The sequence below is a fragment of the Dendrobates tinctorius genome, unplaced genomic scaffold (assembly GCF_039654945.1).
Source record: "Dendrobates tinctorius isolate UK_male_01 unplaced genomic scaffold, ASM3965494v1 ptg000029l, whole genome shotgun sequence".
In the NCBI taxonomy this organism is placed as follows: domain Eukaryota; kingdom Metazoa; phylum Chordata; class Amphibia; order Anura; family Dendrobatidae; genus Dendrobates; species Dendrobates tinctorius.
The window spans coordinates 15,235,449-15,251,349 of record NW_027361697.1 but is presented as its reverse complement, the minus strand read 5'-3'; the positions used below and the strand labels follow the sequence as shown (position 1 = coordinate 15,251,349).

At 41.0% G+C, this 15,901-nt stretch overlaps 1 protein-coding gene across 2 annotated transcripts in view; it reads left to right on the top strand.

The window, feature by feature from the left end:
* Positions 1 to 15,901, top strand: part of DPYD (dihydropyrimidine dehydrogenase) — a 1,593,199-nt gene that overhangs the window by 222,074 nt on the left and 1,355,224 nt on the right. For both annotated transcript variants that reach the window (XM_073571402.1, XM_073571401.1), the window contains one exon: positions 11,018 to 11,100. In XM_073571402.1, the coding sequence (XP_073427503.1) occupies positions 11,018 to 11,100 (83 nt within the window). The remainder of the gene's footprint in view (positions 1 to 11,017; positions 11,101 to 15,901) is intronic.

The following is a 15,901-nucleotide window of genomic DNA, read 5'->3' as shown; positions in this document are numbered from 1 at the left end:
CTTGTTTGCTACTTTATTAAATTTCCTTGCTTTTGTATCAATATGTTCATCTGTTAACTTGAAAGAAATTGGTGGTTGAAAAAATCTTCACAAGCACTCGTACTTATTGTACTAGACTTATGTTTTTAGGATTTGGGGCTTATTGTGATTCTTAACTTGTTTATAAACTGGTATTACTTATGGTATCAGATCTCTTTTTGAGAAATTATGTTTTTGGAACAAAGGCAAGAAACAGGAAGAGAAGAGGACATAGCCCTGCTGGTCCAAGTATACATACATTAATGGAAACTAAACACTGTTACTACAAGTTTTCAGCAGTAATACAGGTTCCACATGCATAAACTCTTTCCAGACTTGGCACTCACAGTCCTTGGTGCTCACAAATGATTAATTTAAGTCTCATTCCCATAACCCAATAGAACAAATGAAAATCATGGGGGTCACCACTGCTTAACTTCATTCCTTTATTCTAACTGTAACATCCTAACATGGAGAACATCATTGTAATGACACCGATGGTGTCACTGGAGCAGCCTAGGGGTGGGCGTTATCAGGGGGCACGGGAATGAGCGCAGGGAGTGGAGGAGCCAGGCATGCAGTGCGCAAGGACCAGAGACTTAGTAGTGAGCTCAAGACCTGGAACTCAGCAGTCACATGATAACAGGGGGCAGAGTCACCGCACGTGCGGCCAAAGAAGGCAGCTGAGAGTGCAGAGTACAGAGCAGCAGTACTACTCAGCAGAGAGCTTTCCCTGGGTAAGACTCATAATCATGTCCTCTGCCAATCACACTCGATCAGGTTCATCGTAAATTAGACCCAAGGCCTCGAAGAACCGATCAACAGACATTCTCTCAGGGGAGGTAGGGGAAGTGAGAAAGCCCAGGATTGTGGCCCCTCATGTAACAGGGAAATAACTATCCCTACCCTTTGTAAAGGAAAAAGTGTTCAGCTCACCCCATTATGTCCTGGTTCCTTGTCTGGTCATCGGTGCACGGAGCCGCCCTGGTCCAGGCGGTAAGGAAATCCAATGTGCAAGAAGAGTTGAATCCAGCAACCACAAGAGATATGATTCTTAAAACTTGACATTTATTAAGCCATTATATTACAAAAACACAGATGTATGGAAAAAACTGGGATTGTTTAGATACCTGTTCTGGCAGAGCATGCAGCGGGTCCATAACACACAAACGCACAAAAACCCTGAGAAAATGTAAGGGTCAGTGATAATGTAATGACATCTGTGGTCTCACTGGCGCAGCCTAGGGGGCGCTATCAGGGGACATGGGAATGAGCGCAGGGAGTGGAGGAACTAGGCAAGCAGTGTGCAAGGACCTGAGACTAAGCGGTGAGCACAGGACCTGTAGATAGAGTTGAGCGAAACAGGTTGGCCAGATTCATAAGTTGCCTACTTATGGCAAAGTCGGGTTTCGCTGACCGAAACCCGACCACAGCATGAAGTCGGCCATGCGGTCGGCAAAACGAGCACCAAAGTTGGATTTCCCAGAATGCTTACACGTGACTTTTTTCAACCACTGAGCAAGGACGTACACTGTGGGCAACAAGATGACTTGTGCAGCGTCCGGGGAGAGAGAGATTTCGCGCACTTTAAAAAAGCGGTCTGGAATGTACATGTGTTTACTATCTTCCACTCCATGCCGACTTTGATTCCCCATTGACTTGCATTGGGTTTCGTGTTTCAGATGGACCTTCGACTTTTCCCTATAGTCGGCCGATTTCGTTTGACTCGACTTTTGAGAGTCAGGTTTCATGAAACCTGACTCGACCCTAAAAAAGGCAAAGTCGCTCAACTCTACCTGTAACTGTGTATTCACATGATAACAGGGGGTGGAGTCACCTCGATTGCAGCCAGGGAAGGAAGCTGAGGGTGCAGAGTACTTGGCACAGAACGTAAACGTAGTCAAAGGAGAGCTGAGGGTCAAACGAGAACGTGGTACCTAGGGATAAGATGGAGAGTAAACCGAGACAAGCCAAGGGGTCAGATAACCAGGAAGGACAGTGCAGTGCAACGCAGGATACAGAGGCAAAAGTCAGGGGACAAACCAGGTCATACACAGCAAAGCTCACATGCACAGAGGCACAATGATTACGGATGAGTAACCTGGGTCAGCGACCACAAACTGAGTTAGTATCACAAACACCAAACCCAGGAACTACCAACATTTAATAGCTGCCCCAGAACCAATGAGAGGTGAACTAGAATTAACCCTGACCTGACCAGGATGGAGGTGCAACCATCTTGTCCAGCATCATGACAATCATAAGCCTACTTTTATTTTGCATTGTTTCAGGCCTCGTCAGGACCTCCTGTTACTTTGCTCTGTTGACCTTGCTATAGCTCATTTCTCCTCCTTGTGACTTTTGAAGTTATTATTGGTTGCTCTGATTTTTTCTCCATGTATACCATGTGAACATATCCTCTTACAATTGCATTTTAGGCTTTATCATTTAACTCATAACATATCACTAATCAATAATTTTGGCCATGTTCAGACTTCTGAATCCTGATGGTGTGAGGTGCATATGCTGTAAGGTTCACCGTAATTGCAAGCTCTAGCTGTCTGTCATGCAACTTGCATACTTCCACTCACCTTCCAACTAAACGTGCTTGTCCTCTCTCATTGCACTTCTATTGAGAGGTGAGCATGTTACTTGGCACGTGACAGCAAGCTTGCAAATTGCATCTACAATACTAGAGAATCCTGACCTCGTGCAGTGCGCAAGCTTTCAGACTTCAGAAGCCTGCATTCACATGGAGCCTGACAAACTTTAATTTACATAATTTCAAGTAAGAGATACTACTGAATTACCTTAGACGGGGACTTTTGTAATACAGCACAGTAGTCTGTGTTAAGATCCATTTTTGCTACTGGCTATTCTTTAACAATTCTGGAGGACCCCAGAAATGAGAATGAGAAGTTTTGAGTCATAATTATCCAAAAACACAAAAAGTATGAGTCATAGGTAAGCACAAAGTTACTACTAAGGCAATGAATGTCAGGAAATACAACCATAACAGAAATATAGGGGGCAATTGTTATGATGTTCACCCTGGAAATGTGGCATAAAAACTGTACCTTAATGCGCTGCAATATTTTTGTACAACTTGGCAAATATTGCACATTTTTGCATTTATAAGCCAGTTCCAGCCTGCTACGCCAATATGAGCATAGCATGGGCGGGACATGAATAGGATGGGTGGTGGTCATGCTTGCCCATCAAATTAATTGCATACATTTCTGGCATCAATGCATGCCAGATCTCAGATGTACTTGATTCATTAAGCACTGTAATCCAGCGAGCATTTTATTTAGCGCTATGCTAGGTCTTAATGAATCGCACCCAATATGTACAATGGGAAAACAAGTATATGATAAACTTTGATAAAATTTCCCAAGTTTTCCCAACTACAAAGAATTTTGAGGTCTATAATTTTTATAATAGGTATACTTCAACATTGAGACACAGAATTGAAAAAAAATCATAAAATCACATTGTATTACTTTTTAATAATTTATTTGTATTTTATGGCATGAAATAAGTGTTTATTCAATAGAAAAGCAGAACTTAATATTTGGCACAGAATCCTTTGTTTGTAATTACAGAGGTTACACATTTCTTGTAGTTCTTGACTAAGGATCCCGTCACATTTAGCGATGCACCAGAGATCCTGACCACGATACAACCCAGTCAGGATCGCTGGTGCATCGCTAAATGGTCGCTAGTGAGCTGCCAAACAGGCAGAGCTCACCAGCGATGTAGCAGCGGTCAGCGGTCGTTACTTACCTGTCAGACGTGGCGATGAAGACGTCCTCCCACCCGCGTCCACGCGTCGCTCGCCGGCGCCAGCAGGAAGCGGCCGAGAATAAATGGTCCAGGATGTTCTTGCGCAATCAGCAATAGCCAGCAGGGGAGCCGGTCGGAGGTAAGTATCACACATAGCGATATCGCTAGCAATATCGCTGCTGCATGACAAAATAGGTGACGCTTTAGTGATATTGCTAGCGATATTGCTATGTGTGAAGCCCCTTAAGTTTGAACACACTGCAGAAAGAATTTTGTCCGACTCCTCCCTACAGATCTTCTCCAGATTTTTAAAGTTTCAGGGCTGTTGCTTGGCAACATTGAGTTTCAGCTCCCTCCACAGATTTTCTATTTAGCTCAGGTCGGGAGACTGGCTAGGCCACTTCAGGACCTTGAAATGCTTCTTATGGAATCTCTCCTTAGTTGTCCTTGCTATGTGTTTATGGGTTATTGTGGTGCTGGAAGACTCAGCCACAATCCTTCTTCAATGCTATTACTGAGGGAAGGAGGTTGTTGGTCAAAATCTCTAGATACATGACCAAATCCATCCTCCCATCAATGCGGTGCAGTTGTCCTGTCGTCTTTGTAGTAAACCACCCCAAATATATGATGATTTCCCCACCATGCTTAACAGTTGGGACATTGCTCTTGGGGTTGGACTCATCCATTTTCTTCCTCCAAACATGGCAAATGGAGTTGATATCAAAAATTTCTATTTTGGTCTCATCTGACCACATGACCTTATCCTATGCCTCCTCAGGATCATCCAGATGGTCATTGGCAAACTTCAAATGGGCTTGGACATGTGCTAGTGTGAGCATTTGAACCCTGTGTGCCCTGCAGGATTTTCATTCTTGACAGTGTAGAGTGTTACTAGCTGTAATGTTTGAGACTGTGTTCCCAGCTCTCTCCAGGTCATTGATCGGGTCTTCCCATGTAGTTCTCAGCTGATTCCTGACCTTTGTTAAAATTACCTTACGAGATAAGATCTTGTATGGAGCTCCAGACTGAGGAAGATTGACAGTCATCTTGTGTTTCATCCATTTTCTAACTGTGCAAACAGTTGTTGCCTTCTCACTAAGCTGCTTGCCTATTGTCCTGTAGCCATCCCAGCTTTGTGCAGGTCTACAATTTTGTCCCCGGTGTCCTTAGATAGCTCTTTGTTCTTGGCCGTGGTTTAGAGTTTGGAGTTTTTCCTACATTCTCTACCAGAGGATCTTTGAACCAGTTTCCCTGGATTGAAAGAGTGCATTTGTCCTGGTTAGCACAAACGGCTTTGAGTGCATTTATATCCTGATGAAGTAAGACTTGAAAATGCATTGATAATAAAAGCGCATCAAGTTTACTTTATATCCTGGACCATTCTTTTGGATCTCCATCAGTAACATAGACAACTCACCTATTGGTTCTATTATGGTATTTTAATTTAGCATATTGGGTCATTTTTGTTGACTTCCCTTTTATCATTAGTAAAATCAAAAATACTGAATAATTGAACTGAGAGTCTAAAGTAAAATATAATGAAAGGATTAGGATTTCCATTGGAATTTCAAACTAGATTTCTGATATTTTTGGCAGCTTGAATATCGCAAACTATTGGCTTATTTTTGCAAGATCCTTGATGGAACTGCTAAAAGTAAATGGGGTACATTATTGTCTGCTTAGATTTGTAAAAAAAATCAGTGTATCATATCCATCCTGGCTGATGCATATGGAAATCATTATGCTGGTGTGAACAGGGCCATATGTTATATGTAAATTTGTTTTTACTTTTTAAATCAAATATTACATTCATTAACCACATAATATATGTAATACATTGAATATTTCCATAACAAGGGTTCTATTTCCATCGACAGACTGCAGACTATAAATGCATGCTCGTGCCCTCGTCCTCATTGATAGCATACTGGATGTGTACTCCAGTTATGCAGATTTGAGATGTGTTGTGTTGTACAGTCAGAAGTGGATGCAATCAGAATATCTAAACACTTGTAGTATCTCTGGAAAGGCATGAAGTGCTTAAATACTTCACCGCTGCTTGAGTTGCAAATGCCTTAGAAAAAGCTTGTGTTTTGTGCAAGGAAGGACAACGCGATCCGCAAAATCTCTTCCTATTGCAGCTGCTGAATTTATTTTCTGTATGGTAAAAGCCACACACAGACGACAGATGTAATCCACCCCAGATTTGTATTTCTTAAAAGAATTTTAGAGAAGTGTAAAATGAGCCAAGGAAAAGCACCTGCTTTGGTTTCTCACAATAGAATTTCTTGAAAGATTAATGTTCAGAGGCCAAGCTGTTAAGGTGATTTCTTGTGTTTAAGATGCATGCAGTACACTGAATCCTTTCCCCCTACTTATCAAAGACATGTCACATCATACCGAAGCTCAAGAGACTATATTTCTCATTTCATAGGCCATGGAACAGCTTTCACAAATTTGGTTGGCAGTTCTTTCCAAAGAATGTGTGATCAAAGAAAGATATTCAAAGCATTTTCTATAAAATATTGTTATATTCATTGCATAATATCTCGCTTCATTGTTGCAATGCGTGGCCCTGATCACATTCCTTTAGCTGGGAAATGTGTGATTCTCCCGTCTTTTTATCTCTTGTATGATTTTTTAAGAATATCCTTCAATAACATTCTTGAAGGGTTTTTTTGGGATCATTTAAAGATGCTATTTTTTGTCACACACATACAGTGGGGCAAAAAAGTATTTGGTCAGTCAGCAATAGTGCAAGTTCCACCACTTAAAAAGATGAGAGGCGTCTGTAATTTACATCATAGGTAGACCTCAACTATGGGAGACAAACTGAGAAAAAAAAATCCAGAAAATCACATTGTCTGTTTTTTTTTCATTTTATTTGCATATTATGGTGGAAAATAAGTATTTGGTCAGAAACAAGCAATCAAGATTTCTGGCTCTGACAGACCTGTAACTTCTTCTTTAAGAGTCTCCTCTTTCCTCCACTCATTACCTTTAGTAATGGCACCTGTTTAAACTTGTTATCAGTATAAAAAGACACCTGTGCACACCCTCAAACAGTCTGACTCCAAACTCCACTATGGTGAAGACCAAAGAGCTGTCAAAGGACACCAGAAACAAAATTGTAGCCCTGCACCAGGCTGGGAAGACTGAATCTGCAATAGCCAACCAGCTTGGAGTGAAGAAATCAACTGTGAGAGCAATAATTAGAAAATGGAAGACATACAAGACCACTGATAATCTCCCTCGATCTGGTGCTCCACGCAAAATCCCACCCTGTGGGGTCAGAATGAACACAAGAACGGTGAGCAAAAATCCCAGAACCACGCGGGGGGACCTAGTGAATGAACTGCAGAGAGCTGGGACCAATGTAACAAGGCCTACCATAAGTAACACACTACGCCACCATGGACTCAGATCCTGCAGTGCCAGACGTGTCCCACAGCTTAAGCCTGTACATGTCCGGGCCCGTCTGAAGTTTGCTAGAGAGCATTTGGATGATCCAGAGGAGTTTTGGGAGAATGTCCTATGGTCTGATGAAACCAAACTGGAACTGTTTGGTAGAAACACAACTTGTCGTGTTTGGAGGAAAAAGAATACTGAGTTGCATCCATCAAGCACCATACCTACTGTAAAGCATGGTGGTGGAAACATCATGCTTTGGGGCTGTTTCTCTGTAAAGGGGCCAGGACGACTGATCCGGGTACATGAAAGAATGAATGGGGCCATGTATCGTGAGATTTTGAGTGCAAACCTCCTTCCATCAGCAAGGGCATTGAATATGAAACGTGGCTGGGTCTTTCAACATGACAATGATCCAAAGCACACCGCCAGGGCAACAAAGGAGTGGCTTCGTAAGAAGTATTTCAAGGTCCTGGAGTGGCCTAGCCAGTCTCCAGATCTCAACCCTATAGAAAACCTCTGGAGGGAGTTGAAAGTCCGTGTTGCCATGCGAAAAGCCAAAAACATCACTGCTCTAGAGGAGATCTGCATGGAGGAATGGGCCAACATACCAACAACAGTGTGTGGCAACCTTGTGAAGACTTACAGAAAACGTTTGACCTCTGTCATTGCCAACAAAGGATATATCACAAAGTATTGAGATGAAATTTTGTTTCTGACCAAATACTTATTTTCCACCATAATATGCAAATAAAATGAAAAAAAACAGACAATGTGATTTTCTGGATTTTTTTTTCTCAGTTTGTCTCCCATAGTTGAGGTCTACCTATGATGTAAATTACAGACGCCTCTCATCTTTTTAAGTGGTGGAACTTGCACTATTGCTGACTGACTAAATACTTTTTTGCCCCACTGTATATATTCTCTTCAGTAGCTTTCTAGGAAAAGGTTGGTCTATTCTTAAACTATTCACGATTTTGAAGTGATTTTTCTGATTCAGAAAGCTCAATTTCAAATAGCACTTTTCAGGGTTAATAGTACCCTAGTTGGGAGTTAAAGGGATATTCTGTGACTTTTATATTGATGACCTATCCTCAGGGATCTTGCAGATGACTTCATTTTCAATTCTAGTGCTATCTGACAAAACTTCGGATTCTTTCAGACCATTGTCATTCTATAGGGTTGGGCACATGTCCGATTTTTCCTCCGACAGAGCCTGTCTGTTGAAAAAGTCACAGGATGCACGATTTCCATCCGATTTTCAGATCACACTCAGCCATGAAAGTCAGTGAGTCATTGGGAAACATTGGACTGTACTTGGATGATATTTGAGTCCGGTCCTATTTTCATTGACTGTCAGATTAGAGAAAATTAAGATTTTTTTCCCATCTTCTCCACATTCGAGAAAATTGGATCACACTGTGATCAAACTCTGATCAGAGTGTCATCAGTATAGTCGGTTTTCTTGAATGAGAGAAAATAAGGTGGTGTGAGCCAAGCCTTAGGCTAGGTCATCAATATTTGATTGAAAGGGGTGCGACAACCCACACTCAATGCTGTCCCTGGTGCCAGCAGCCTCCGGAAGAGCTCAGTTGCGGAGCTGAATAGCACAGCTTCATCAACAGTACTGTATTGTGGCTGCTGCCAAGAACTGCACATCCATACCCTATTTTAATCAATGTGAAAGTCCCAGACAGCTCCCTTTAATAAAATTAAGATTATCCAAATCACTTTAAGATTATTTATTAATATTACCTTTATGACAAAAAAGTGGGTTAATACAGGCACCTAAATAGCAAAAGCAGTATGTGTTTGCTTCATGAAACTAGGGTTCTTTCTCAAAGGATTAGATGCTAAAGAGAAAAGACCACACATTTTTATAGTATAGCTTCAGTTGGCTTTTGTAACTAATTATAAGGTGTCACTTTGTTTTTGAATGATTGAAAAAGGACAAACTGACAAAATGACAGTGCTTCAAAAGTGACAACCAATGTGGCTGAACTTTCTAATGAGTCATTTTAAACAATGGTTGACATAACAAAACAACATACGAAAATAGTAAGAAAAAAAAAAGAATTATCAAAATGACTTCCGCTCTTTTGTCTTCCTAGTATTAGTAAACTGTCAAACCTACACTTTGGGTAGGAACCTTAATTAGAAATATTTGGACATAGATAAATTCTGTAATTGGAGAAAGTTTGTAGTTTGATCACTATTTTTTATTTTAATTATTTTAAACTAATGAAAAAAAAGAGGAATGGAGTGAGAAGTGAGGAAACTAAACAATGCTACAAAGTTGTTAAATCTAAGATATTACTAGCTTTTAATAAATCACTAAAGTGATGAAAAGGAGAAACGTCTCTGTAGAATCTGCAGAAGACTTAAGGTACTGTCACACTTAGCGATGTACCAGCGATCCCGACCAGCGATATGACGCGGTCAGGATCACTGGTACATTGCTAAGTGGTCGCTAGTGAGCTGCCAGCAGGCAGATCTCACCAGCGACATCGATGGGGACGGGGGTCGCTACTTACCTGTCACACTAGGCGATCCTGCGTCCTCCCGCCCGGCTCCACGCGTCGCTCGTCCTCACAGCAGGAAGCGCCGCAGGAAGCTGACGACGAGAAGCAGTCCTGAACGTTCTCGCGAGATCAGCGATAACTAGCGGGGGAGCCGGTCGTAGGTAAGTATCAGACACAGCGATATCACTAGCAATGTCGCTATAACGTCACAAGTTATAGCGATATTGCTAGCGATATCTCTCAGTGTGACAGTACCTTTACAGTGTATGAAATAAACGATGAAACCTATGCCCTTGATTCAAGGTCTGACTAGTCCAAGCTCAACTGGATACCATCATGCGCTTCACCAGCATGTCGGGAGGATGATTATCCCAGTACTATGACAGCTGGCTAAGCATATTGCAAACTAGGGGAACTAAAATTAAAATAGGCTTGCTATGGAGGAAACACAAGAAAAAAACAAAATGAGCACTTACCCTGTAATAAGTAAATACAACAAGTACAGTACATGTAAATAACATAGGGTATTTAGTTAGCATTATTTTGATAAAAAAACAAGAATTCCCACCATGACAAGGTGTACCAAATCGAGATAGTTATATCCTGGATAGCATTAAATCTTCACCTTGTGTCAGCTGACCTCAATGTATCCTGCCCTTATCTACATTGAGGTTGGCTGAAAACAGGTGAGAGTTTAATACTAGAGACAGGATAGGACCATCCTGATCGAGTACAACTTGTCGCGGTGGGATGGCTTTTATCCTTTTTTTGAAATCAAAGTAGAGTTAACTAAGTACCCTATGTTATTTGCATGTACCATTCCTATTCATTTAGTTACTTATACTCTCATTTTTGTCTTGGCTTTGCCTGTGAAATGGCCACAATATGAACATGCTTCCACACTTTGCATGTATATCAACTTATGCTCCTGCTCATTTGTTTGATTTTGCTAAGGAAGAGGTTAACCATGCTGTGATTGAAGGACCAAAGGGGTGTAGCTTGGAGTGCAGCACAAAGGACGACCAGAGGTCACGTAATCTGCTGGCGCCTTAACATGGGAGCAATCAATTTCCCTGTCGAGAGAAGGAACTAATAAAATAATAGATGAAAATTTGTGTTTCATATTTTGATATCAAATTTCAATCCCTTTATTTTTTTTTTGTTGGCAATATATCAACTATTGTATTTCCTTTTCAATTAGTTGCATCAACTGTCTACAAAGAAGAAGAATTAAAACATTTTGAAACGTCAGTAAATAATGGTAATGTTTTTTTTTTTTACAGAAATGTGAGAAACTGGAAAATAATTTTGATGACATCAAACATACTACTTTGAGTGAGAGAGGAGCTCTTCGAGAAGCCATGAGGTAAGATCAGATCGCCATGGTAACAGTCACCCATGTGCTAATGCAAGAAGTCATTCTTCATTATTGGGGGAGCAAATGAGTTCATTGCCACCATTCAACTATGTTCTCCAAGGTATTAATTTGTCACTGGATAGGCTTCCCCTGAGGTTGCAATTTGGTTTAAAGCTGCATAAATAATAAGCCTCGCTGCGTACTAAAAACTAAATGCTTAATTGGTGACTTGAAATGCTTTAAGGTTCTTGTGAGTTATATTTATTCTGAACCATGTATGAATAGCAATTCTTGTATTTTCCAAAGAGCATAAATTGTGCAGGCTGAATAATTTAGCTATGTCCAGTGTTTCCTAAAAATAAATTCAATGGGCTTTATGTACTGAACAAAAAATGTCAGTGTTGCCAATTAGCTGAAATCTGATTGTTTGCTGTGCACACTTTTTAGCAAAGTTGCATGAGTGTCCTACATTCCATGCTAGGAATATAGACCTAGATCTGCAGCCACCTTATATTTTCTCCACCCATTGGAGCCTTAAATTTTACCCTAGACTACATCTCATTGGGTCTTAAATAGAGATGAGCGGATTGTTTTTAAATTTGAATTTGGTGGGTTCGCTGAATTTTCCCCCCAAATTAGATGCATGTTAAATAAATTTGCCAAACATTGCAATGCTAAAGAGTCACTAATTGCCTGGAAAAATGAAGGAGGGAAACAGGTTGAGGTAAAGGGAGAGGGCGAAGGTGAGAGATTCAATATAACCCTTCTTTTTTGTAGTAAACTGCAGTATATCTCAGATCAATCAATTCACAGTCACAATGAGCGACTCCCTATATATCAATTTCATATTTGGGTTAGTGTTCACAGAATGAGACTACTTTTCCCATTTTCGATCTGTTTGATCACTCAAGTTAGTCCACCAAAATCAGATTAGGTATTTTTATATCCCTTGGTTGAATTTGCTGGACCTTGTGACCTTACATTTCCACACTGTAAAAGCATAAAATGACTCTTCTTTAACGTCCCCCATCTTTTATGCTGCCTGTGATAGCTCCACTTGTTGACTGTGTTAGATCATGGTGAGATAACTTCAGGGCATTATGGTGAAATGGCTCTCCTTGAATGTCCCCCATCTTTTATTCTTCCTGTGATAGCCCCACTTGTTGGTTGTGTTAGACCATGGTGAGATAGCCTTAGATTATTATGGTGAAGCCTGAGCAGCCATGCCTGAGGCCATTAGTCCACTCTATGCATTTTCAACAGTAATTGAAATGGCACCAGACATTTGTTTTTTGTTTAATTTGCATGAATTGAAGTCAATCCTCAAATGGATCGCTATGCTCACCCAGTCTCTACCTCTTGTCTTAAATGAACCCTTTCACCACCATGGACCAATTTTATTAGAAAAACTGTTAGCCCCCATCCAAAAACTGAAAAGATTTTTAACTATGGCTTATTTAAAAATAGTTCAAGGTCCATAAGCAGATGTTCTGACATCCAGGCAAGGGACTATAGGCATGCCCAACACGGCTCCCAAGACGTTCCCTGGTTGCATGCAATTTTAAAGCTGCTCTGATTAAAAAGCATTGCACACTATTTCTGTACAGAATTTAACCAATGCCTTGCTTATGCTTAACTGCTGAATTTCATTCTAAAAATGGTTACATTTTTTATTTATCATAATTAAAAAGTGCTTAAAAGAAATCAAGCATGTTTTTGTGACATCACACGCTGTCTCATTATTTTTCCTTTAACACAGCTATGTAAAGGCTTGTTTTTGCAAACACTCATAGGCATGATTTTAGGGCTTTGCATATGGAACTTTTGATTTTTTTTTAATATTCATTTTCAAGAGAGGTAGCATTAACAGAAAACACCTATTTGCATTGGTGTCTTTTAGTTTTTTTGCTTTTTGTTCTAATAGCTTTTAAAGTGCAGGACAGAAAAAATATGTCGTCCCATTAGAAAACTTGAGCATGCAATAATTTGAAGTCCTTCAATAGTAAACTGGTAGGGAAAAAGAATGGCACTCCTAAGGTTTCTAGGTGCACAAATAGGGTACCAACACATTACTTATAAAAAATCCGGAAAATTTGGCACTCAGTCAGGTGAATTTATTTACAGTTTAAGGCAAAGTGTATAAAAACTCTTTTGGTAGTTAGACCTTCATCAGTGATACACTATATAGGTTTAAAATTTTAGGGATGAGCAAGTAGTGAAGTATTCAGACTCGCTGTTCTGGTTACGAGTACCTCCTAATACTCGGGTACTCATAAAGAGTAGCGAGTCCAAAGTAAATCTATGGGAAATGCGATTAATGGGATGTGTGTGTGTGTGCTGGGCTGGGCGGAGACTGTGCGAAGACTGTGCCAGGCTGTGCGGAACTGTGCTGGCCTTTGCAGGGACTGTGCCTGGCTGTGTGGGACTGTGCTGACCTGTGTGAAGACTGTGCGGGACTGTGCTGGCTTGTGCGAAGACTGTTTAAAAACACATGTGACATGCACAAATGTGAACACGTCGGTCAGACAACACTCACACCACCCATTAACTAAGATACAACAAGAGAGCCCAGAATGACAGATTTGCAAAAATTCTCTGCAGCCAAAAATATGGCAGTGATCAGCAAGTGCTGGATAACAAACACAGGGTATTTAGGCGACACGTTTTTTTGCAAAAAAAGGTATACCAAGTTGCCTCACCAACGTCAAGGTAACCCGTATTGAAGCAGTCCCTATCTAATGTATTTAAAACCTGAACATGTGAACAGTGTCTAATATGAACAGGATTCAGACAGGCCGCTCCACAGTATGGGCTTATGGTCTGAGACAGCTCTTTTTTCACATCACACAGGAGAAGGGTGGGGTCTCCCAAACCATGCTAAGCAAGAAAAAATGGATTAAAAACACATGTGACATGCACAAATGTGAACACGTCGGTCAGACAACGCTCACACCACCCATTAATTAAGATACAACAAGGGAACACAGAATGACAGATTTGTAAAAATTCTCTGCAGCCAAAAATATGGCAGTGATCAGCAAGTGCTGGATAACAAACACAGGGTATTTAGTAGATACTTTTTTTGCAAAAAAATGTATACCAAGCTGTCTCACCAACGTCAAGGTAACCCGTATTGAAGCAGTCCCTATCTAATGTATTTAAAACCTGAACATGTGAACAGTGTCTAATATGAACAGGATTCAGACAGGCCGCTCCACAGTATGGACTTATGGTCTGAGACAGCTCTTTTGTGCACATCACACTGGAGAGGGGTGGGGTCTCCCAAACCATGGTAAGCAAGGAAAAAATGGATTAAAAACACATGTGACATGTACAAATGTGAACACGTTGGTCAGAAAACGCTCACACCACCCATTAACAAAGATACAACAAGAGAACACAGAAGGTACTGTGCGGGGACTATGCCGGGCTGTGTGGGACTGTGCTGGGCTGTGCAGGTACTGTGCGGGACTGTGCGGGGACTGTGCAGGGACTATGCCGGGCTGTGTGGGACTGTGCTGTGCTGTGCGGGTACTGTGCGGGACTGTGCTGGGCTGTGCGGGGACTGTGCGTGGACTGTGCTGGGCTGTGCGGGGACTGTGCGGGCTCTGCCAAATATTGCGAGGCGAGTAGTGAAATACTTGTGAGGATTCGAGTACTGCGAGTACCACATTACTCGCCGAGTACCGAATCCTAACGAGTATACTCGCTCATCCCTAGTTCAAATAGATTAATAAAGGTTCAAGCATATAGCAAATGCACATCCTTCTCTTTTTCATACAAGTATAAGCATGTGTCTCAAAAAGAGGTGAGCCTATTGCAGCCCATAGGATGGTCACTCCCCCAACCGGATGGCCAGACAAGACTGAAACTTTTTCTATACACTTTGCCTCAAACTGTAAAAAAATTCACCAAACCGAGTGCCAGATTTTTTGGATTTTTTTCTTCAATAATAATCTGCAATAGTTATTTACTTTATTGTGTTATTGCCTGTCAATGATCAGATGTTCACTTACATAGCAACATAGTTATTAAGGTTGAAGGAAGACTTTAAGTCCCTCAAGTTCAACCCATATCCTATCTGAACTTGCCCTAACATGTTGATCCAGAGGAAGGCTAAAAAAAACCCCATGTGGCAAACAGTAAGCTTCACATTGGGGAAAAAAATTCCTTCCCGACTCCACATACGGCAATCAGACTAACTCCCTGGATCAACACAATATCAAGGAAACTAGTGTATATGCCCTGTAACATTATACTTTTCAAGAAAAGCATCCAGACACTTCTTAAATTTTAGTAGGGAATCACTCATTACAACATCATACGGCAGAGAGTTCCATAGTCTCACTGCTCTTACAGTAAAGAATCCGCGTCTGTGAGTATGCTTAAACCTTCTTTCCTCCAGACGTAGAGGATGCCCCCTTGTCCCCGTCACAGGTCTAAGAGTAAAAAGATCATTAGAAAGGTCTTTGTACTGTCCCCGCATATATTTATACATTGTAATAAGATCACCCCTAAGCCTTCGATTTTCCAAACTAAATAACCCCAAGTGTAATAACCTGTCTTGGTATTGCAGACCCTCTAGTTCCCTACTAACCTTGGTCGCTCTTCTCTGCACCCGCTCCAGTTCAGCTATGTCTTTCTTATACACCGGAGACCAGAACTGTACACAGTATTCTAAGTGTGGTCGCACTAGTGACTTATATAGAGGCAAAATTATGTTCTCCTCATGACACTTTACAGTGTTTCGATCAGCATTTTTAATTGGTATTGGAAAGAGAAAACCATGAGTGAAGCAAAGAAAATGCAA